Here is a 25,661-nt window from a genome sequence, read left to right on the forward strand (position 1 = left end):
ATTCCATAAATTTCACGAGATGCATAAAATTTTGTAATTTGATTTTAGTTGCAAAATGTATATAAGTTATACTTATGTAACGTGAAATTTATGGAATTTTGAATAGTCATTGTGACTAAGCCACCTACACTGAATACAAGTTTTATCAACATCATTCACTTTATTTCTTAATTACAGAAACTGAAACTTAACTGTTCAACTTTCACCATTTGAAAACAGAAATTGAATATAAATGCATATATAGTAGGAGGTGTACACTTAAGCCTGCTGCTAAGTTCTCTCATAATTTTAACATGCAGTTATCATCCATTCTTTTAGTATCTAAATAAAGGAATTTATTTACAAAATTGCTCGTATTTTATATTCTTTTCTTTCATATAGCTATGTGTTGTCATATTATATATAAAATACTTCTTATATATCTTGTAAATTGCTTAATGATTGTAATGGCAAAAAAAGCTGTTGAAATTACACTTGCTGAAATTTAAAAAAAAAAAAAAATCTGCGAATAGAATAAATCTCAAATTGCTGTAATTACTATATTATTAGAATTTAATAATAATATTGCTATATTATTACTATATTACAGTATGTTCTTTATGTTCCAGATTTCAGGTATTTCAGGAACTGATAATATAATAGCTGAGAAAAGCAGCAATGATAATGAAGAAAAAAATCAGTATTGTTTACAAAATAATAAATGTGTGCCTGAAAGTTGCCAATCTCCTTCCAGTATTCATGAATCTGCTCCAGAACATCGTACTCTTAGAAGTAGAGTGTTGAATAAATCTGTTGATACTAGAGATACCTTTAAAAAATCTGTACAAAAGGAAAACTCCATTGAAGAATGTACGTATAGTACTTTAATTTCATCAGACACACAGGAGAAAGAATGTTCGGAATCTGAAATTCAGACTGTGCGTTGTCAGATATTGGATAAGATTGTAGACTGTAAAATATTTGAACAGGCTGATAGTCAAAAAGCAGAAGTTTTAAAAACAAGTAAAAAATTTTTCAACGGAAAATTATCAAGTTCCTGTGATAAACATCTGGAAACACTTAAAAATCTATCAGCCTCAGAGAAGGATAGGAAAAAGAAAAGAAATGCCAATCGTTTGCGACAATCCCTGCTTGTAAAAAGACCTGTTTCTTACAGAACAAGACTTCAGAGAAGTAAGGAAAGTGATAAAAGCACCGAGATGGTAAATTCCATGCTGTTTGTTAAAGCTGATGAATCATCAGGTAATTCTTTTTATTTTAATCAGATGTATCTAAGATTTTGTTTTAAGTACCAGTCTTGTGATATTGACTTGTCAAATCTTGGATCTTTTTCCAAATGTGTCTTTGTGTCAAATAGTAAAATTAACACAATTCTAACTTGTCTATCATGTTGATGAGCAGATTAATACTGATGTGTATAACAAATCCTAATGCTGAACTATTTTAAACATTTTGTGCAGATAATGCTTTTTTCTGTAAGAAAATTTTTTTTTGGGGGGGCGACTTCCTAGAAACTCAGTATTTCTGTAAAACCAGTGCCTGTATGTGGTTGATTCTTGCCCCATTTTAAAATTTCATTTGAATCTGATCAATAGCACCCAAAGAAAATGCAGCGTAAAATTCCATAATTCTAATTATCTAAGTCCTTGTTGTTTTTTCAAACCAAATAAAAGTTAGTAAGTCGTTAATTTATGTACTTCTAAATTTTTTTCATTTCCACAAATGTAGTGCAAGCGGGTATTTTATTATTATTTTTAGACTACTTTGTTATTTGCTGCAAATAACTGCTGGAAATAATGACTTGATAAAATTAGTAGTTGTGCATTTTGATTTGCTCAAATAAAAAATAATTTCTTTTTTTAATTAAGAAAACAAAAAATAAAATTGTATACATAATTAATTATAAGGCCTGCATAAATAAATTCCATTGTTTTATTTAGTTTAAATAAAAGAAACTTTAATTTTGTACCATAAAGAAAAGCTGTATTTTATTGTCCCCAGAAAAAAATTTGCAATTTAGAGCCACTAAAGTAAACATGACTAATTTCTAAAAACAACATTTAGTCACAATCCATATGTATATTTCCTGAGGAACAAAAGATTGAATATAAGATCCCTGAAATGATAAAATAATGTATAAGGTGAGGCTGAAAAGTAAGGTGATTGATTTCCTAATAATAATTATATTATATATTTACATATAAATACATCACTGTCCTTCAAAGTAGTTCCCACCATCTACAATACACTTCTGACAACGTTCATACAAGTTCTGGAAACTTTTGAAAAAGTCCTCCTTTGAGACTGTGTTAAGTTCCTTGGTAACAGCAGCTTGAATGCCTGAGATGCTTGAAAATCGGTGTCTCTTTAGTGCCAGTTTCAGTAGTGGAAAGAGGAGAAAGTGTGCTGGCACAAGATCAGAGGAATAAGGAGGGTGAACTAACTCCATAACCTTTTGCTGCGCAAGGAACCGTCTAACACACATTGCAGTATGAGGGCGTGTATTATCATGCAACAAAAACCACTAGCCTGATGCAGCGAGAGGGAGCCGAACATGATGAATGCAAGCCAGGAGGCGCTTCATAACATGGCAATAAAATTCACCATTAACTGTTTGACCTACCGGTATGTATTCTTTATGGATAATATCCTGTGCGTCAAAAAAGGTAATCTACATCGTCTTAACCTTTGGTTTTTCACAATGAAACTTTCATGATTTCGGCGATGACAGACCTCGCCACTCCATGCTTTGGCATTTTGTTTGTGGATCATGCACGAAACACCGCGATTCATCTCCTGTGTCGATTGTCTGTAAAAATGTGTTTTCTTTATATGCTGCATTCATGAAGTCGCCACAGGAATCCAATCACTGTTGTTTTTGTTCATCGCTTAGGTAATGAGGGACAAACGTTGCACAAAGTTTCCGTTAACCCAAATTCTGCGTCAATATTGTTTCGACAATTTCACGAGGAAGATTCAATTCGATCGCCACTATTTGGATGGACAAACGATCTTTTAGCAATAACTTCCTAACTCTTTCAACAATTGTTGTCGTTCTGCTCATCCTCCATGCTTTCACGACATTCACGGAAAAGTTTGAACCACTGAAATACAGTCTTGCGAGATAAAGCTTCGTCACCACACATACTTCGAAGCATTTCCAAGGTTTTCGTAGCAGTTTTACCCATTTTAAAACAGAATTTCAGATTCGTTTTCTGCTAAATTATGCAATGCACTAAAACCTTTCACGTTTAAGTGACTGCACGAACAAACACAAAATAAGAAACTTTGCAAATGACCTTCAACTTCAACATTGCATACTGAAGATCATAATGCACATGTGCCAGGTCGTCAGGCTGTTCTCATTTACGAAAGGAGGGTTGAGCCACCTTACTTTTCGGTCTTACCTCGTACTATAAATGTAAGCATATACAGTAAATCCTTGCTAAACACAAAGGCGATATCATTATTACATTGTGTATGTGACAGAACTATTCAACAAAGTTAACTTTCTATAAAAAAATGTTAGATGTAGTTCAGATTATGAAAGTATGCATGAATAAACAAATATTATTGTAATCAGAAAAGGGAAAATAAAACAAATGATTTAATTTATTATTTATTTATATTTGATTTATGAAATTTTTATTACTGCTTAATAAATAGGTACATCATACATTTATTTTTTTATAAAGCTAGTGATTTTTGCTTGAGACCTCTTTGAATGTTTGCTGGAGAAAAGTTTTTTGGTGCATCTCATGAAATGTCCTCTTTCTTCATTTGGGTTAGTCTCTACTGCAGAACTAAACAGTTCCTGTGTCTTTTTTAGCTGTTTGTTTAGTTTCGTATAAATTAAATACGCTTTATTTTCTTCACTACCACTGCTTTCCGTCTTGGCTGATATTATATAAGGTTATCTAATTCTTCATTACTTATTACTCATTAGTCAGTCGTCATTCTTGTTAATTCTTTGATTTCCCCTTATTGCATGTCTGAAAAATTCTTTGTTGCCTATTACTTTTGCAATTCATATGATTACCTTGGCTTCATTTTAAGTTGATGAAAAACTTTTAAAATTGTTGAGGAACTTCTGGTTAGAGCTGATGCCACCAAACATTCATAGGTAATGAATTCACTTTTTGTCATTCGAGTTTAGTCATTTCCATGCTGTAGATTATGCTGATTTGCTTCCAAAATGCTGGTAGCATGTGATGCTTTCTTTCATCTAATATTTGCAAAGGTGTAAACATGCCTGACATAATAAGCTTTGAATGTTTTTCCGATCTCATGATCCATTGGTTAGATTCAGGAAATGGTGTTAAGTGAGAGAATAAACCATTTGGATGCAAAATTGTGAGCACTTGAGCATCATATGCTGGTGTATTGTCAAAAATTAGAATTTTAAAGCTCAAGTTTTGCTGTTTCTAATTTCTAATTTTCTTTATTTAGTGGTTGTGTGGCGTGGTGTATTTAATTATGGCAAAGCACACTAGGGCTATCTGCCTAAGGGGAGGAATGCCTTCGTGGAGGACTTTCTAAGGGAAACTGGCTTGTATACACATATTTAGTGGTTGAATTTTCAAACCAGTTATTAAAGAGGTCTTTTGTTACCCAAGCTTTTCTATTCTACTTCCATACAAGGGGCAGTTATTCATAAGATTTTACCTGCAATACATGAGGCATTATTGATCAATAAATGAGCAGAAGATTGTGCTTAAGTCGTTTGATGAATTTTCACAATAAAGCAAAAATGTGTCTGTCCTTAAAAACTTTAAAATCTGAGATAATCTTCTGTGTTTTGCTGATGCAGGTTCATTGTCTCATTCATTTTGGAACATAATCACAATGTAATTGCTGTCTTCAATGAATTTCAAAAATCTATGTGTGTATTTCTTTGCTGATTCTTTATCTGCCGAGCCAACTTCCCCATGAAGTTTAACACACTACAAATTAAAACAATGCCTGAAGTTCTCAAGCCAACCTTTGTTTGATTGAAAGCCAGATTTATCTGGCAACTGAGCATCTTTATTTAAAATGGGGGAAAAAAAGGGCAAACCTAAAGTTTTGTTTCAAATACTGGCAATACCCATAGCTTAATTTTTTTTTTGTTTGTTTAATTGGTTGTCAGTTCAAGCTATTAATACATTTCCATATTTCCAATTGCAGAATTCTTTATAACACTTTAGCACTAAACCTTTCCTTCATTCTTGCATATTATTTCCATGCTTGATTTGTTTCTTGCTAATTGTCATGCTAGCAATGAAATACGTGTATCAATTTCCAACTTATTTAAAAATTCTTTTTTCTAAGACAATGTTAAAACTTTGCATCTTCATTTTTCCTCTTACAGTATCAAACAGATTAATTGAAACAAGATGAAAATTTGTATAAAATTTTTTATTTATCATTCATTTCAATAATAGAAACAAATTATTACAATTAATATTTTATGTGGCCTCCCTTGGCCTCAATTAAGAGTTTGATCCTCTTTGGCTTTGAATCCACAAGGTTTTTGCAGGTTGTCAGCATCCTTTCATCTCTAAACCATATATTGATAATTGCGGTTATTAATTTTTCCACTGTGGTACAATCCGATGTAGACAATCGATTCTTGCAAATTGCTCACAGATTCTCTATCGGGTTGATGTCTGGTGAATTCCCAGGCCAATCTAATATGGTGATATGGTTTTCCGAAAAAAAATTTGACCATTTTTTTCGAAATATGGCAAGAAGCTAAATTCTGCTGTAAAACTCCCTTGCCATTTGGCCACCGTTTTTTCAATTCTGGTATCATTCTTTCTACCAATATGGACTGGTACTTTTCACTATTCATCATACCTGTCACTGGAACAAGAGGCCCTAGTCCATAATATGAGAAACACCCCCAGAACATTTTTTAAGAGGATGTTTGGTGGTTTGGATGGCGTGTGACGAGTTCAGTTTTTCCTTTCTCCTTCGAATGAACCGAAATTGCTGGGCTTGCATGATGAAGTGAGTCTCATCAGGAAACAAGACCTTTTTCCAATCTTCTGCCATCCAATTTTCATATTTTTTGGCCCATGCAAGTCTTTTTGCTTTCATTGCCATTGTTAAAAGTTGTTTCTTGACAGGTTTCCTTGTTGGTCTTCCCGCTTCAAGAAGTCTTCGCCAAACAGTCATGGGAGTTAAGTGGGACACCAGTTTCAGCCAATTCTCGAGCAGGGTCTACTGCAGTTTTATGGCAATCATTTCGGCTAGAATTCAGTAATCGCTGGTATTGTATCCTATTGACTGTAGCCAAATTTACTCCAACCTCTGCTGCAATGTCTCTTTGAGTTTTTGTGGTATGCTTAGACATTGTTACTATCATTACTTGTTTATTCATCGATACATCCATCTTTGTAAGTTACGGTCAAAATGCTGAAATTGAACAACAACGTTTAATAGAAATAACAAAAAATAAGAAAAAATCACTCATCCGATATCAAAATACGTGCTGCACACTGAGCAGTGCTTCCTAGACTGTGTCAAAAATAAAAATAACCACAAGTATTCCCATTTCAAATAATAAAAATGTTGCCAAAGTGCAAAAATGCAAAAAAATGTTTTAGTTTCAATTAATCTGTTTGATACTGTAAATGTGAAATTGAATTTTTGAAATTTGAAAAAGTACAAGTAGAAAATGCTAATCACTGATAAGTACTTGATTACTGCTCTGCTAACCTGAATGAAATGATCGCAGTTCAATGTAGGTTGCTCAGCTAGCTGGCAGTATCAATTCTAGACCAATGGCCTCTAACATGCAAAATAAAACTGGCAGCCATTTTTTTACAGAAATGTAATATGCTTGATAATAATCTCACCATCCACATGCTGTGCACCATCTTGCTGTCTGCTAGCAGGGTTACCAGCTGTGTGCGTAGTTGGTCTCTTGTAAATATTATATTGCTATGGTGTATACTGTGTGAATAAAATTCTGGTGCTGACCAGATTAATAGATACACTTAAGGTAATGCACATGCGCAAAATTGCGTTCCACAAATCCACATTCTGCAATGGTTTATGCTATCTTGTAAAGTCAGCCAGTGCTGACAAATTCCCAAAAGTTGAATTCATTACCAAAGAGCTCTTTTGTGACTATATAAAGTATTACACTCTCATGAAATGGACTTAAGTTCAAAGCCACGTGGTTTCTTGCATCGCACTTCTGAATTCAACCCATAGATGTTGCCATGAGCAAAGCCTCTGCTAAAAACACTGAAAGCGCAGAGACAGTTAGCCATAAATAACCGTGGCCCAGTGCCCTCCACACTGGTATCTTTTTGGACGTCACTGAAATGTGCACCTCCTCAACCCTACCACCTGGGAAAAAGCTGATTAACTATGTCACTCGCTACCCACAGCATATTGCTCCAAAAGTGTTCAATGACCCAAACAATTGGAGCTGAACACAGCCCACCAATGCAGTGATTGGTAACTTCAATGCAATGGGCTCAAAATATGACAGCAAATCATCCCTCCTTATTAGCATTACAGATGGTGGAGGAGGGTGTATAGCAGAACACAGAGCTAACTAACACTTGCAAATTCCAGAGTTGAATTACTTTAATTTGTCACTGAAGAGCACTTTTGTGACGAGGTAGAGTATTTCACTCCCATTGAGCAGACCAAGGCTGCGAGGTCCATTAAATCACACTTCTGATTCGACCAATAGGTGTCCCAAGAGCAAGACCTCCACTAAGAACACAGAAAGCATGGAGACAGTTAGCCAAAAATAATGACTACCTGCGACTGCCACAGGTTTACTTTACTATAAATATTAACAGTAAAAATTGTACTGTCACTTTTTCAATTAGATGATTTTTAAAAACAACAGTCTGAAATTCTAAAATATGTTCCTCTTTTGTTATTTTGAAAATTTATATATGTAGTTATATATCATTTAAAATATTTTAGTTGAGGCCTTTTGTAACACGAGTCACAAAACTTCAGAATTTTTGACATTCTACCTAAAATTGTTCCTGACTACTGTTGTGTTACAGTTACAGTTTTAGATCCACTAATATAGAAGTCAATTCAACCATCAATATTTTATAGCTGAAAACTCTCCCATTCACACAGTTTTCATTGGCATCACCTGCATTTTAATTTTTAGCCTTTACTAAGGAAAATGCTTCCTTCAATAATTACTGAAACTTTAATTTAGAAAATTCTTTTCTTCCACTCGCAGTGATTTTCCACATAATGTTTTTTATTAAATTTTATTAGTTGCTAGTTTTAATCTGCTTTTCACATTGGTCGAACTTTTTGTGAAAATTCAAGCACTGTTTAATCAGTTAATATTTGTATTTAACATTCTTTTACTTCAGTATATGGTGCATTACTAAGTATATTCACATGGTGTGTACACTGAGCCAAAAAAAATGTTGCAGTTTTGGATCTCCTGTTATAGTTGGCTGGTTAATGAAATTGAACATGCAATTTTCATTTTCAAAAGTGTAATATAGAATATATACAGCCCTCCAAAAGTTAAGGAACAACATGTTTATTGTGTCTGATTTTGAGAATGAAGCAAATAGAAACAAGAAATTTACATGTTCACTAAACAGCTCTTTAATGAATGTGACATAGAATGTTTCTACACAAACATGAATTGCACTCTTGGGAGAGAAATCCGGTCTTGGAGAAACTCTATATCACAGTTTTTTGAGGGAAAATGGAGTGGTAACATTATAAAAATCGGTTATAATAAGGAACATGTCCACCCCCTAGCTGCAATACACTGGCGGCAGTGATTTCCATGCTGTCGGTTAAGTTGTGGGTCAGTGAAATTGGAAGCAATGACTAGGCAATGGAGTAGGACTTGAAGCAGCAACCTGTCTCCCAAGGTAGTCCCAAAGATGCTTTACAGGATTCAGATCTGGGGATTGAGCTGGCCATTCCATACACTTCATACTGTGACCCTCAAGATATTCTTCAGCAATTCGAGCTCAGTGCGGTCGCACATTGTCGTCCATTAGAAGAAACCAGAGGATCATTAGCAGCGCATATGGGCAGACACACTGAACAAGGATCTCGTCTCGATATCTTATGCCTGCTGAATTTCCTCCATGGAAGACATGAAGGTCAGTGTGACCAACCGAGAGAGATCCCAGCCCAAACCATTATTCCATCACCGCTGTTACTGAGTCTTTCCACAGTGTGGAATTGATTGTATCTGGTATGTTGTTCTTTCCAGATCAGCTGACAATGATAAATCTTTATTAATAATACATAGAAAGCATTTTTTTTAATTATGAAGAAATATTAACCAGATTTTCATTTTTTTTAAATACCTGTAAAAGTAAATTTTTGTCTGCCATGTTATCTGCTATTTTTACTTTATCTTCATTTACGTCAAATTTTCTATAACTAAGAAGGTTGGTTTTGATAACAAAATTGTAAAAGCTAATTAATTAATTAAAATTATTCAGTGTTTTTTTTTTTTTTTTTTTTTAAATACAAAATTGTCTGCGCCAGAAGTATACTAAATGAAATGTTAGTATTTATAAACTTAAATTTTATTGGTTAATGATAATAGAATTTAATTTGTTGTATTATTGAATTAATTTAGGAGCTTTATAATCATATAATTGAAATGAAATTGTAAATTGTAAATTAGTGTCGCTATCTGAAAACATTGCATGCTGAGGAATTCATAACAGTTACATATTCCAAAATATGTAACTTTTTTAATATTGATGTCAGTTCCTGAATTAATATTATAGATTAACGTTTCTGAGTCTATGGTATGTGTAACCCCAGGGATACCTGAAATGGTCTCTGGGTGTTAAGTAGAAGAAAAGATGTAGTATTGGACATTGATTAGATAGATTGAACACCAGAGAAAAGATAAAATGCTGTTGTAACAACTGGCATTTCCAATCCAGATTATATTTAATTCTGGAAAAATAAAATAAGGAAATTGAATCCAAAATAATTTTAAATTAGAAAGATATGAATGTTTTAAATTCAGCTTAGATATATATTTTATCCGCAGAACCAGTACCTCTTGAAAGGATATGACTACCAGCTGATGCTTGACATTAATAGTTATATTTCAATAATTGTTACACAAATGGGACAACCAATTTGGCATTGTTTTCCTTTATGCAATTTTATTTCTGCAAAGAAACTAGGATAATCCCCAGTGTTATTTATCGAGTTGCTTGTAATTTGTCCATTTCTATGTTTCAGTATTGCCAAGTATACATTAAATATAGTATTTTTACAATAATTAAAAGGATGTAGTACTTACATTGTACTATAATTTAATATTATCAGTATGCAAACTCAGATTATTTATAAATTTTAATTAATGTGTAGCTTACTTTAAAATATTATCAAATTGTAATTTGGGAAACTACTCCTACTGCCATATAACCATCAATAATCGAATAACGTACATCTGCCTGTGCATTAGTAAGGGAAATTCACTAGAGGTTTAAGTGTAAAGTAAACTAAAGCTTGATACCTAGGTCTCATGTCTTAATGACTGTCGGCTTATTTTCAAAGATTATATGAAAGCATGAACTTCACTGAATACTTAATCTCCTGTGTTGTTTGTTCTTTTTATGAAACCTATTTTTAAAAAGTAATGGGCCAAAACGAGATATGATATCAATACTTTTCACAAATAAAAATTTCAGAAAATTAGTTTACAGTCATTTGAAGTGTGGCTCATGTTTCATGAGAAATTGCTTTGGCAAGGCATAGTAAAATAAATTATACAACTATAAGAAAAACAAATTTCCAATTATAATACCACATAATACTTAATTGTACTATATTTTTTGTAGAATATACTATGATAAATTTAGCGGTCATACTATAATGGGATTCAATAACGTTGGCAACAGTCTGACTTTCTACTTTGAACATCATAATATTGTTTTTAATCAGTTCATAGCTTGCTTTCTTGATTCCTACTTTACTACAGTTTGGCCACCACAGCTGTGACCATAAGCACAAATATGCATGCGCTATTTGGACCTATTTATTTATGAAATTGAGAGGATGGACATGAATCATAATAGGGATTTTTCTCTTCTTATTTTTTTCCGTTTATTTTCGCAATGTTCAGACAGCACAGAATTAAGCCAAAATTTGCTTTTTAAGTCATCTAAGCTTAAAAATAATATCATCTGTTATTAATTGTGTCTGTTTCATTACATTGTGTTTAATTTTGTGCATTTATTTATTTATATAATGGTAAAAATGCGAGTGTTTTTGAAATAATTTTTGCTGCATATATATAATTTAATGATAAATTGTAATAATTGTTACTTTATTACAATTACCTAATTGCTATATTTTATGACTTGTAATAATAATATAATTATATTATATATTTATCTTTGAACTTAAATGTATGTATATTATTATGCACTAATAAAAATAAATTTCTTAACTGTTAGTTACAATAACTATACAGTAATAAAAGATTATTGTAATTATTTAATTATGATAATTATACTATACTAAATAATCATGACATTTCTTTTGATTTTTGTGCTGAAATCTGTATTCTTTATTATTCATATTGGCTGGAAAGAAAACACAAAATTCATTTGGGGGGGACAAAAATATTCTTGTAATGCTGGTAAATTTTTTTATTATAATATTGGTGTGGAGGCACTACAATAGCCGTTCATGAAAGACACAATAGTTACAACTCACTCCAGAGACAGTAATTTTTGGAGTCATTGGTAAGACCTTCAAGTTACAGAACAGAGAATTGTGGGTTCTGTCCTCACTGGCAGCATAAATCGAGATGAACATGTACCTCACATCCTCACATGCGCCTTTTATTGGCAAACATTTACCATTAAAATATTCAACTAAAACTAAATAAAGCAAGATTAATTGGCTCACTATACCAATCACAGATGGCACCACAGGACTAGCTAGGTCTAACAGCAACAAGTGACCATTGCCACATTAAATCAACTATGATCTGGATATAACCCGCTCAAAGAAAGTGAAAAATTGGTGACCCCCCCTTTTTTTTTCTTTTCTTTTCTTTTTCCCTCTGCTGAAGAAAGTATACTTATGCTAAAAATATTGTTTCATAATTTTTTAAAGTAAGCGATGGAAACCCCTTCGCCCCAACTGTCACGTATACGTGCCAGCAACGAACACACTTATTTACCGGCCGACACGCAGGCGTGCCAGAGCATTTTTCCGTTTACTACCGACTGTCACGCATTTGTGCCAGTGTCCTGGAACGTTTTAAAAACTATAATTTCTGCCACAAGATGGCACTGTCTGTCCATATGGTTTCAGATACATGTACATTAGACCTTCTACTCGAAATGAGAGAAGCATGACTCACATACACGTGTTTTTGATTATGTAAACAAACGGGGAACTAAATGTTTTCGAATGGCGTGATTTATGACGTCTCGTTAAATCGCACTTTATTCGCACGTGGTAGTTGTTTATTGTAAGTAGAAGATTTATATGTGCTAAAGCGTTGAGTATTTCGGTTTACAGTTCAGTTTTTAGAAAATAATTAGATCTTGTTAGACGTGAATTCTTTATGGTTTTACCGTTGCAATGTCGAAGCGTCGAAAATTTTTAACAGAGCATGAAATAGCAGAAATGATGCAAAATATTTCAGATATTGATTCTGAAAGATGTTTTCCAAAACTTTGTTCAGAAGAGACTGATAAGAAAATGAGACGACGATGCTTCGTTTGTTCACATTCCCAGAAAAATCCTCCAAAACGGCAAATGAGTTATTACGAGTGCAAGGAATGTAACGTAGGACTGTGTGTAGATCCCTGTTTTCAAATTTTTCATACGAAAAGAGAATTTTAAGTAATATATATAGTTTTCAGATGTATAATGTTAAAAGTCATAAAATGGTGAGTAATTAAAATAAAATGTGTAAAATATGCATTTAAACAAGAAATAAGGTAATTAAAGTATATATATATAAATATCTATAAAGCATAAGCTGTTTAAATACTCTATAAAGCATTATTAAACAATACGTTTATACTTCAGAAATTTCATGGATTTAGGCTTAGTAGCAAAAAAGCCCGCGGCCCTGGAGAAACGCTCGCGTAAGACACTGCCGGCCTCCGCGATAAGCGCATGTTTTCGCTACCCGGCTTGAAGGGGTTAAAGGTACAAGAAGCATGTGATGACAGGATCCTCCCGTTGACACAGGTACTTTCTCTCATGTACTAGTAAATTCCCTCTTTTAGTGTTTTAGTGGAGAGAAGATCCTCATCTGACCGCTCACCCCGCAGCATGTAATCAACACTCTTTTTGGAGAATTCTAAGTGTTTTCGCAGAATGCCAACCAGGATTGTGTTTGCGAGCATTGAACTATAAAAGGAGCTATGGTTTAAGTCCTGACATAGCAAGTCTGTGTCAGGTTGGTACTCAGGTGTCCTTGGATGTGTCAAAGCAATAATCCTTTCAGTAAAGTGGACACATTGTTGCATTCATCAAGATCCAGCATCTAAACCTTCCTGTTAGTATGAAAGAGGTTTGGAATGATTCTGTAAAAGTTGGCAATTTCATCAAATCCCCCCATACAAATTCAAGGCTATTCTCATCAATGTGTCAAGAAATCAGCAATATTCACAAAACCATACTCCATCGTACTGCGATTCAGTAACTGTCTCAGGATGTTCTTATATGTTAGTTTGAGCCTAGACATGTAGTAAAAGTGTTAATTTTCAGAAAATTTATGAATGAATCTCTAATGCAGAAATTTAATTTTAAAACTATATGTAGTTATTATATGATGATAGTTCCATCAGCTGATTTATTTTCAAGTTATCATTTGTTTATTTTTTAAACATGAGTATTTAGTTTCTATATGAAATGAACCGATTAAATGTATTTTTGTACCTTAAATTAGGTTCTGCCAGCACTGGAATTGATCTTAATGAAATTAAGCATGTGGCAAAGAAGAGAATAAGAAAGAATAAAAACCTATCTGGAGTTATTGCTGCAAAAACTGTAAATAAAAGGGAAAAAGATTTTAAAAGCGAAGCACATCTGACTGATGATAAGATCAATTGCATTGCAGATGTTGAAATAATAAATTCATTTGAAGCTAATGAAAGTAAGTTTCTGTTGCCTTTCATATCATATATAGCTTACAAATTTCCAATATTTTTAATCTGCATTATTTGTATTTGTTTAATATTAAAGGAATCTGGCATAAGCATAAATAGCAAATATAAATAAGGGAACATCATAATTTCTTTAAACTTGTGTAGATTGGTTCACTAACCTCCTATCAGTATTTTTATCTTTGTTTAAAAAGTATGGAAAGTTACTTAGGCCATTTAAAATTAGAATATCTGCTACCTTACTACATTGTCTGTTTTTGGTACGTTTGCCTTATATATTTTTTAGCTATTTTATTTCTTTATCTATACATATTATGTTGCAATTAACTTATATTCAATTTTATATCAGTGTAAATTATTTTAATATATATTTTTGTATCATTATTATGATTATTATAATATATTTTTGTATATATATATCATTATGATTTCAATTCTTGTATTAATTTAAATTCTATATGTTTTTCTGATTATTTTTTTTTAAATCATGAAGCATATTAAAGTTTTTATGAGTTTAAGCAAGTGATATAATTGCACACAGGAGTAAAACATTTAACCTAAATTAGGTTCTGTAGCATCTGGAATGGATCACAATCATATTTTACCATCAAAGAGGAAAGCAAGAAGGCATAGGGTTATGACTGAAGCTTCTACAGAACAAAATAGAAGCGAAAAGAAAAAAGCTTTAAAAACTGAAAACATGGTTGACGGTAATATTAAATGTGTTGCAGTCGCTAAAACAGTAAATTCGCCAAAACCTTATGAAAGTGAGTGAGCTTGTTCTTTTTACCTTATCTTGCTCAATTCTTGTGTTTCAAATGTTTTCCAATAATTTAACATTGCTAAGTGCTATACAGAATTAAGAGGAATATTAAAGCTTTTATTAATTTAAGCAAGTTATATAATTTGCACACAGGAGTAAAACATTTAACCTAAATTAGGTTCTGTAGCATCTGGAGTGGATCACAATCATATTTTACCATCAAAGAGGAAAGCAAGAAGGCATAGGGTTATGACTGAAGCTTCTACAGAACAAAATAGAAGCGAAAAGAAAAAAGCTTTAAAAACTGAAAACATGGTTGACAGTAATATTAAATGTGTTGCAGTCGCTAAAACAGTAAATTCCCCAAAACCTTATGAAAGTGAGTGAGCTTGTTCTTTTTACCTTATCTTGCTCAATTCTTGTGTTTCAAATGTTTTCCAATATTTTTTTAACATTGCTAAGTGCTATACAGAATTAAGAGGAATATTAAAGCTTTTATTAATTTAAGCAAGTTATATAATTTGCACACAGGAGTAAAACATTTAACCTAAATTAGGTCCTGTAGCATCTGGAGTGAATCAGAATCATATTTTACCATCGCAGAAGAAAACAAGAAGTCGTAGAGTTAAGACTGAAGCTTCTATAGAACAAAATAGAAGTGAAAAGAAAGAAGCTTTAAAAGCTAAAAATGTGGTTGATGGTAATATTAAAAGTGTTGCAGTAAATTCACCAAAACCTTGTGAAAGTGAGTGAGTTTGTTCTTTTTACCTTATCTTGGTTAATTTTTATGTTTCAAATGCTTTCCATTATTTTGTTTTTTAACAGCATATGTATATCTTCTACCTTTTGCAATTTAAATTTTCAACTCTTTTTAGCTATTAATCAAACTGAAGTTTTTGTTAACTCTGATACGGCTTAGAATATTTTTTGTGATATGTGTAAGAATATATATATGTGCATATTAAAATATGTCAAGAAAATTATGGTAATATATTAAAAGTACACAAATCCAGGTATAAAACACCATGAGAATTTTTACATCAAAATCAAGAAAATAATTTTTCTCGTAGTAGTTTTGGGAAATTTATGCTTTGTTAACAAAAATCCGAGCCAGTCAGAGAGTTAATAGAACTTATATCATTCATTTGCTATAATAAAAGCTTAATTTAAAGGTCCTTCAGCACCTGGAGTGGACCCGGATCAAATTATTTTGCCATCACAGGAAAAAACAAGACGACATAGAGTTATAGCTGAAGCTTTTAAAGAACAAAATAGAAATGAAAAGGAAAATGTTTTAAAAAATGAAGAAAACATGCTTGATAGCAGCATTAAATGTATTGAAAACTCTAAAGCAGTGAATTCACATAAACTTTATGGAAGTAAGTTAGTTTGTTCTGTATCATATTTTGCTTAAATTATTGGTATCCTTGTATTTTGGAATTTTTTTTCATTTTTCATTTTTTTAACTAGCATATGATATTATCTTCCGCCTGCAGTTTAAATTTTTACTTTTTTGTACTCTAAGTTTTTTACCGATCTGATTGGGATGTTTCAGCATATGATTTCATTAATTCTCTTTCTTTCACTTTTAAAAAGATCAATTTGAACTTTTAACTGTACATTTTTCTGATACTCTTGAGTGTCATGTGGTCCTAAGTTCTGTTGTAAATATTGTTCATAATGGCAGTTACTACTACTGTCTTTTTGGGGGGCGAAGCTGGGATACATGAAGAATGAGCTATACCTTCACTAGCATTTGAATTCCGAATTTTCCAATTACACCACAAAGACATGTGGTAAGGAGAGAGAAAATACCTTACACTATGAGCCCTCTTATTTTTCTGAAATATTTTATGAAACATGCAATTAGATGTCTTTATATAATATTTCATTGTGACCTTTTGTATATTTCTTTTACATAAGCTAGTACTCAAGTTAAAAAAGTTGTTAAGAACCGAAACTTCTAAAACTAATCAATTCTGTTTATAACTAGGTTCCAAAGTAAGTGAAACAGATTTGACTCAGATTGTTTTATCATCAAAGAAGAGGAAAAGGAAAGATGTAGCTGAAACTTCGGAAAGAAAAATTAAAAGCATTGTTTTATCATCAAAGAAGAGAAAAAGGAATGATACAGCTGAAACTTCTGAAAGAAAAACTAAAAGCAGGAAAAAAATTGTCACAAAAAAGGAAGGAGATCTCATATGTGCTAATACTGAACAATCTGGCGTTTTAAAAAATGTAGAATTTGAAAAATGTAAGTTTTAAGGTACTCTTTCATTATGTTTCATTTCATTATTCATATTTAGGTTTATATTATTTTCTAACTCATTATTCCTTTTCAATGAGTATACACTGTTTAATTTAGCAATGAATACCTTTATTAAGCAGAAGTAATGAAGGGAAAAGGTACCAACAGTTTTAGTACCATGTTTTGAGTACTGTGCATAAGTGTGTAAATAAGTGTAAAAATCATTATGTGTTTAACACGTTGACTGCCACACGCATCTGACATGGTTTGCCCATGACACTACTTGAACTTTTTATTATGTTATGCGTATTATGTTCAAATATTATCTGCCAAAGATAATGTGAGTTATATCATCGTGCTTAATGAATTTTTCGTGGTGGGAGTTACCGGTGACCCCCAAGGTATTGTAGACCGTTATTGCGATTTATAATTTAAATTTTTACGATTTATTACTCTTCAAAGTATTATAGTAACAATGGTACTATTTTAAAATTTATCAGTATCGATATTTACTCTAATTATGTATTTTACTATTGGTCGCATCACTGGGCACCCACGGCGCTGCAGCCAAGTCGAGTGCCGGTTAGTTGTGAAAAAAGCAAGATATTAATTAAGTTTACTAATTAGCTTTGTGATGAATGCAAAATATGAGTCTTGGTCGTGAACTGAAGAATTCCCCTCTTCCCCGTATAGCAGAAATAAATAAAAGCATTGTTACGTGTGAAGAAACCTTGCAATTCTTAATTTTTAATATTTTTATGTAACATCCTGCATTTTTGCCAAGTTTATTGCTTTTTAAATATAAGTTATCATTCAGTGTGTAAGTTAACAGTTTAATTTTTTTAATTTAAGCATTAAGATTGGAAGAATGATAATTTAATTGAAATATATAACAATTTTCTACCTAAAACCAGATCCTGAGTCATCTGAAGCACGTTTCAAACAGACAGCATTACCATCAAAGATGAGGACAAGACAAGTTTCATCTAAAACTTCTACAGCAAAAACTAAAAGTAAAATGAAAAATGCCATAAAAATTGAAGGAAATCTCAATGATGTTAATGTTGTACACTCCAAATTGACAAAGGATACAGCATTTCTTGAAAGTATGTTTTCATATACTCATTCGTGAGTGTTTAATTTAATTGTTTTTATTGTACCATTTTATATTTGTATTATTATTTAAGCTTGTTTCTCTAGCAACGAACATATTTATCCTAATTGTGCTCGTAATCCTTTATTTAAAGATAAATAAATAAATGATTAAAAAAAAGTCATGAAGAATAGGATCTGGTGCATATAGAGGGTTTTGAGAAAGGTCTATATCACCTTCCTCAAATTTTCCTCTAAGAAATTTGTAATTTTTTAGAATTTTTAAGTTAAAACAATCTAGAAAATCCTTAACTAAGTTTCACAATGCATGTCTGTGAATTGTGTTATTAGATGTCTTCCGATAATAATGTAATTTATTGTCATCTCTGTTATGTTATTTAAGTTGATGTTTGATTTGAGCAAAAATAAATAAATGCTTGAAATTTATAAGATTTTTTTTTTTAAATCTCAAAAGGTGTTGAATTATTTGAAACAAATGCAAAAGACATTGCCTTTCCATCAAAGAAAAGGAAAAGAAAAGATGCATCCGAAACTGCTCAAGCAGAAACTAAAAGCAAGAAGATAAGAAAAGAAAATCCTATTTGTGTTAATGCTGAAGTTACAAAAGATGTAGAAATTGAAAGTCATGAAAGTAAGTTTCAGATACTGCTTTATGATGCTTAAAATGATGTAGTATTATTTATATTGTACATCTGTAGATTTGTATTATTGATTAAAATCATTGTTCCTCTCCAAGAGGTATTCTTTCAGTATTACTCATCAGTAAATTACCTCTTGAAAAAGTCAGCAAATAAAAAAAAAGTTAATAATAAAAAATGGGGGGAAGAGTGTACACATAAAAAAACTAGTGTTATGTGTTTTAGCATTTGGGTGAAAATGAAGAAGTATAATTAAATTCGCTAACCCTTTGAAGGGCACCGATCAATTTTTTAACCTCCGAAAAAATGCTAATTTTTCTACACCAAAAGCTATAATCGTAAGTGTCTAGTGTTTGCTTTTGATACTAAATGGCAACATCACCCTATGAATGCTCAGTATTTTTCAGTTATGAAATTAATATACCTAGTTCCAAGGTTATTTATATTGTACATCTGTAGATTTGTATTATTGATTAAAATCATTGTTCCTCTCCAAGAGGTATTCTTTCAGTATTACTCATCAGTAAATTACCTCTTGAAAAAGTCAGCAAATAAAAAAAAAGTTAATAATAAAAAATGGGGGGAAGAGTGTACACATAAAAAAACTAGTGTTATGTGTTTCAGCATTTGGGTGAAAATGAAGAAGTATAATTAAATTCGCTAACCCTTTGAAGGGCACCGATCAATTTTTTAACCTCCGAAAAAATGCTAATTTTTCTACACCAAAAGCTATAATCGTAAGTGTCTAGTGTTTGCTTTTGATACTAAATGGCAACATCACCCTATGAATGCTCAGTATTTTTCAGTTATGAAATTAATATACCTAGTTCCAAGGTATCATGTTGGAAGATTTATAAATTCTATTAGAGGAAAAGAAAAAATTCAAAATCTGCAAATATATGATGACGTACACATGCTGTATCTTATATATTTACTTCATTTCAGTCAGAAGTGATAATTAACAAAAGATTATTTATACTATTTTAAAACCAGTATATAATATATACCTTCACCCACACTGAGGGTACCACGCCAATAGATGGCAGCACCAGTCTTCTCATTTCTACTCTGTGACATGACAGAATTTCTTTATTATTATAACAGTTTATGGTGTAATAATTTTTCATGTTTAATTTATAAGTCGTTTAGGATTAAATATTATGTTCATGAAGGAATGAGGAGTTTACTGACCCTGCACTAGGACTGAATACAAGTATAATAGCTTCATTTATTCTTTGTGTACTCAGCTCAAGTTTCATAAGTCTGCGTTTAGCTAAAATTTTTATTTCAGCACTTATCCCTTTCCCAAGAGAAAGACTCATCGATTTCAAAATTGCCGTCTGGGGTCAAAACTTTACACAATTGTGGGTGTTAAATGTGGCATGCTAGCCCGCAAAAGACACCCGTTGCTTCGTTTTCTCCAAAATCCTAGAATGCAAGGAAAATGAAAAGAGGTGATTGACAACCAATTTCTTATTCGGGAGTCATTTCTTCCCTTTGTGAGGTGTGATAAGATCACACAAAGGGAAAGCTCGCATAAAATGGAAATGTACTTAAGTTCCATCTCATAGTGTAATCACAAAAACTGCTGGTTTGAAGAAATGCTTTTATTCTTTAGGGAAATTCTTTTTAATTCTTTGTTAATTTCAGATGAAAGACTAGAGAAATTTGCCCTCTGGTTGATACAAATAGGTTGTTCCCGAGATAAATTTTCACAGTTGTCGAAAGGAGGGAAAATATTTCTAAGGCCTGTTTTAGATGCCACGTTTATCCAAAAGTTGAAAAGGAGCCTCTAGGAAGCCAAAGGGGTTGAAAATTGGAATAAGAGCTTTGAGGTGTATCAAATAATACAATTGTTTAACGGCGTTTCTTCCTGAACAAAAAGATATATTACAACCTATATTTACAAAAAATAAGAAAGGGACGCTTACAGTAATCAATCATCTGAAGTAAGTACGCGTCGAGGGGGGGGATTCTTCGTATCATAGTATGAAGCATGGTGTTTTTTCCACATATTATCTAAAGCATAAAATACAACTTCAAAAATGCAGCATACTTTCTCAGCTGAGTCATAGCGTTTCATTTTTAAATTTTTTAAATTTTCGGCTGAGTTACATCTGCTTGTAATATTATACTAGTTCAGTTACAGCATGATACGATTTACGCATGCAGTGTTATATATATATATTATAAAATAATAATGAATTTAAATCATTTTGAAAAGCCTTTTACCCATATTTTACGTAAGTATGTTCAGCTGGGTTGCATCCTCAAAGTGCATAAAAACATAAAATTTATTTTAAAAATTTTTAATTTCTACCGAAATTTTAAATTTTTTTGTCTTCAGACTTACATAACTATATTCAAGCACTCATCACTACAGAAGCACATCAAAAGTCCGCAAAATTAATTTTAAAAAACAGAAATTAGCAGTTGGCAGCTACCTGGGAAAAAATGTCTTAGAGGGGCGCCGGTATAAAATATATACTGGCTCTCAAAATTCAGGATTTCGCTGTAGATTTTTTTTAAGTCTCAATTTTGTGTCCTTAGGGTCCATAAGTTGTAGTTCATGCAAAATTTTGCTACAATTTAAATTATTTTATATACCGCCTCTCAAAGGGTTAAAGCAAATTATCATGAATGTGGAAATCATGGGATGTGTAACTACACAGCTCTTTGATTACTTTATTTAGACATTTCTAGTGTTTTCAATAGATACCAAAGAATGTTTGCCTGTATAACAGAAATGTGAATAGCTTGTATTTATTTATCTTTGAAGCATGAAATTAGATTTCTTTAAGTAATGACACATTGCATTTTTTGCTAGTTGGATTTATTTTGTGGATTTTATAATATTCATGTTGAAAAATAAATTAATTTGTTGAAATATACTGCCACTTTTTACCTCAAACAAGGCCTTAAGGCACCTAAAGTAGATCTCAATTAAATTATCTTGACATCAAGTATGAGGAAAAGGAATGGTACAATTGATACATCTAAGAGTACAGATTAAAAGTGAAAAGAAAAGTGTTATAAGAATTTAAGGAAAATGTAATTGATGCTGATACTCTTGAGTCACAAAGGATTTAGAAGTTAGTTTTCATATACTTCTTCTCAATGCTTAAAATGATTTTTTTAAATTTATTTGTACTGTTACGTAAAAGTCATTTTCCTTTTTACAACTAATAAGGAAATGCACTTTGCTGCCCATTTAAATGATACAATATAAAACAAGTCAGTTTGCAGAATAAAATTTTTTTACAACTACACTATGATGGGAGACTGAAGACTGAAATGATTAAAATTAGGTAATTTTGAAGTACAGAATATGGAGAAATCGGTGCAAGCTGTGATACTTCTTTTGCAATATGAAGCAACTCCAATGATGGAACACAGAAAAAATTTTATTTAGCACTCAAAATGGCGACATACAAGCAAAAAAAAACAAAACATATTCTATCATTTAAAAATAAATTACATTCTTCGTGCGAGAGTCTCACGAGGCACTCGAGTCTGGTTTCAAATATTGCCATTCACAAATACCTTAATGTTCATCTATTTAAATTATTTAAACTACAAGATTTTAATATTATTTAAATCTGTTACAACCTCTCCCCCAACGGAGGGACTTTTGCCGAAGGGAAAAGTTCTGTAAATTTTGAAAGTTTATAAGCTCGGCTTGCTCATTTGCTTAAAGAGAAAAGGTAACTTCTCTAATAAATTTCCAAACTTCAGGCCAAAATTTTTGAGTTTTAAACAAATACTTTTACACCACATTTAAAAAGAAAAAATGGAGAACGTTCAAATACAACAGTTGATCATACATTAAATAATAAAATAAATTCTGAACGTAGTTACATAGTCTTTAGCTTTATCAGAGGGTTCTCTAGCTATTAACTGGGTTACTTCGTAAGGAAGTAGTCCTAGTAAATGAGATACAAATTCTTCTTTATCAATTTTAGCCCATTCTGCTTGCCTTTCAAACAATAGCAAATATAGACTGATATCTCCTTTCTTGTCATTGAATTTCTGCATAAGGTGACGCAGCTCCGTTTTCGGCCGGATCTGTCCGGTATTTTGAGACTTTGTCTCTGCTTCAAGTCTTAATCTCTCTAATTCATACTGTTCGTTCCTTCTCCGCTCTTCTGCTTCTTCCTGTCTCCTACGTTCTTCTCTTTCCTCCCTCTCTTTCCGTTCTTCTCTTTCCCTTTCCTCTCTCTTTCTCTTTTCTCCCTCTCTTTCCGTTCTTCTATTATTGTGGCTAAGACTCCTTTGACGAATACTTCATCATAATCACTACTTTCAACAATTTTCTGTTTTAAATTGACTGTTTTCATATCTGCAGTCACATGAACTCCCAGTTCAGCCGCGAGATTTTGCAAATCTTCCTTACGAGCTCTTCCCAAGTAGGACATTTTTTTATGTTTCAAATTAACGAACACTGTGTTCCTTATATTTCCTCAAAATAGCTCAAAAATGAAATATTTAAATTATATGAAGTTCATTCTCTCTACCACATTAATTGTGATTAAAATAAGAATAATAACATAGAGCAATATAAATATCTACCGTCTGCACAACTAAAATGAATATTAAATATAATATCAAATACGGTAATAAAATAAGACAATTTAATATTAACAGGAAATAATAATCTGGTATCGCTAATATTGCGTTCAGTGATGAACTAATAAAATAAAGCAATTCTTTATGAACAGGAAGTAATAATCTGGTATCACTAATATTATGTTCAGTGATGAACTAATAAAATAAAAATACGCACGATTATTCGATCTTGGTCGGTGCCTCCAAAATAATTATGACTGTGATACTTCTTTTGCAATATGAAGCAACTCCAATGATGGAACACAGAAAAAATTTTATTTAGCACTCAAAATGGCGACATACAAACAAAACAAAAAAAACATATTCTATCATTTAAAAATAAATTACATTCTTCGTGCGAGAGTCGCACGAGGCACTCGAGTCTGGTTTCAAATATTGCCATTCACAAATACCTTAATGTTCATCTATTTAAATTATTTAAACTACAAGATTTTAATATTATTTAAATCTGTTACAAAGCATTTACCTTTGACAACAAAAGCACATGTGCATTGAATTGGAAACACTGGAATGATAATTTTATATATTACTGTCCATGTGGCCAGTATGACAGCTGGTGGATGTGTTTTTATCAGTTGTTCAGCAACCATTGGTCATGTCTTCCATTAGTGAGAGAGTTGGCTAATAACTGGCTAGGGCAGGAGACGAGCACTCTGTGTATTGACAAAGTGCAGGGTATTGTGAACAATGTGCAACTTTGCATTTTCTATTGAGAGGTTTGGTAAAGTAATGGTAGTTGTTCAAAGCAACACAGAATAATAATTATTATTATGGGCTAATAACTGGCTAATGCAGACATAATAAAAATTATTATTATTGTGTGTAATAATGATGGCTATAATTGAAGGGAATGTGTACACAATGGCACCCTCTACCATCATCAGTCCAGGTGCTTGGCCAATATGATGTTGAGTGCAAGCTTCCAGTCTTCCGTCTTTGTAGTATATCTCCATATGCAGGTACGGCCATTGTAATACTGTAAGCAAAAGCAGGCTTCATCAGAAAAATATCCTTGTGCAACTTTGGACACCTCATTGTAGGTGTTTATTCCTGTGTCTATAGCATCAAGGAAAATCAAAAATATCATCACCTTCCTTATAATTGTAACTTTCTGTAGTTTTAGAGGTGTCATTGCACTGTACATGAGGGTACTTGATGCATTACGATAGACCAAATTTCCTGACCCAGGTATATGCTGTAGGTGTACAGTCAAGACACTGAGTACTAGTTTATCTTGGGTATGTGTTGAATATGGCAGATAAGATCAATGCATGCTTCTTTTTGTGGTCCTTCTAGGCCCATTGATTCCAAATTTTTGTAACAGTCCCTGGATATCGAACAGTGTAAACAGCAGTTGTGCAACAGAATTATTTGCGGTCCCAGTAAGCTATAATTTACCTGCAATTGGATTATAAGATGAACTGCGAGTTTCTTCTTACAGTAACAATAGCAAAAATTCCAACACAGATGCCTAAACATGATTTCTGAATGAAAAATATGCATTTCAATCTGCCTTTTTGTGCCACATTGAGGTGTTATTACTCTTACCTGCGAAGTGTATATGCTGTGAAATGCAAATTTCATGTTTCTTGTTGGTCAGCAGAATGGGATTTTTTCCAGTATAAATTACTTAGGCTAAATAAATAAGAAGAAAATTGGAGAAAATAAAATTTGATTTAAAATAATTAGAGATTTTGTTGAATGTAACAGCTTTTGAGGTGGATTCACCACATGGAGAAATGTTGTTTACATGTAGGAAAATTAGAATTAAAAATTCTAGAACTCTAGATATGTGAATAGATATATAATTCTTAAAATAATTTTTGTACTTGCATGTTATCCCCTTGACTGTGAAACTGTCACCTAGCAGTGCAATTTAGGATCAGTATGACATCTGAACACATTCATAGCATCTACGTTTTTGTTTGATATAATCCCATTTCATTCTCAGTATGCCACCTTTTGTTTTTATGAACAAGGATCTAAATTAATTCTTATTGCTGTATTTTCCTCTCACATTTTGAAAAAGATGATCAAGATCTGAAACCAGCTTTCTGTAGAACAACAAGCAGCGGGTTATTTTCAAAGCTGTGGTACCATCAAAAAGAGTGTAGTAATAGACATTATGTCATATTTTATTTGAAAATGGTTAAACACTT

General features: G+C 32.1%; 1 protein-coding gene across 6 annotated transcripts in view; it reads left to right on the top strand.

Moving 5' to 3' along the window:
- LOC118195479 (uncharacterized) overlaps positions 1–25,661 on the top strand; it is a 191,622-nt gene that overhangs the window by 127,181 nt on the left and 38,780 nt on the right. For 5 of the 6 annotated variants that reach the window (XM_085810071.1, XM_085810072.1, XM_085810073.1 and 2 more), the window contains 9 exons: positions 609–1,242; positions 13,898–14,104; positions 14,681–14,881; positions 15,056–15,256; positions 15,434–15,622; positions 16,050–16,256; positions 16,871–17,131; positions 18,040–18,231; positions 18,693–18,869. In XM_085810071.1, coding sequence (XP_085666197.1) covers positions 609–1,242; positions 13,898–14,104; positions 14,681–14,881; positions 15,056–15,256; positions 15,434–15,622; positions 16,050–16,256; positions 16,871–17,131; positions 18,040–18,231; positions 18,693–18,869 — 2,269 coding nt within the window. The remainder of the gene's footprint in view (positions 1–608; positions 1,243–13,897; positions 14,105–14,680; positions 14,882–15,055; positions 15,257–15,433; positions 15,623–16,049; positions 16,257–16,870; positions 17,132–18,039; positions 18,232–18,692; positions 18,870–25,661) is intronic. The other variant, XM_085810075.1, reaches the window with a different exon arrangement.

The sequence above is a fragment of the Stegodyphus dumicola genome, chromosome X2 (assembly GCF_044657685.1).
Source record: "Stegodyphus dumicola isolate Sdum_Otavi_A_Nest chromosome X2, ASM4465768v1".
NCBI classification, from domain to species: Eukaryota; Metazoa; Arthropoda; class Arachnida; order Araneae; family Eresidae; genus Stegodyphus; species Stegodyphus dumicola.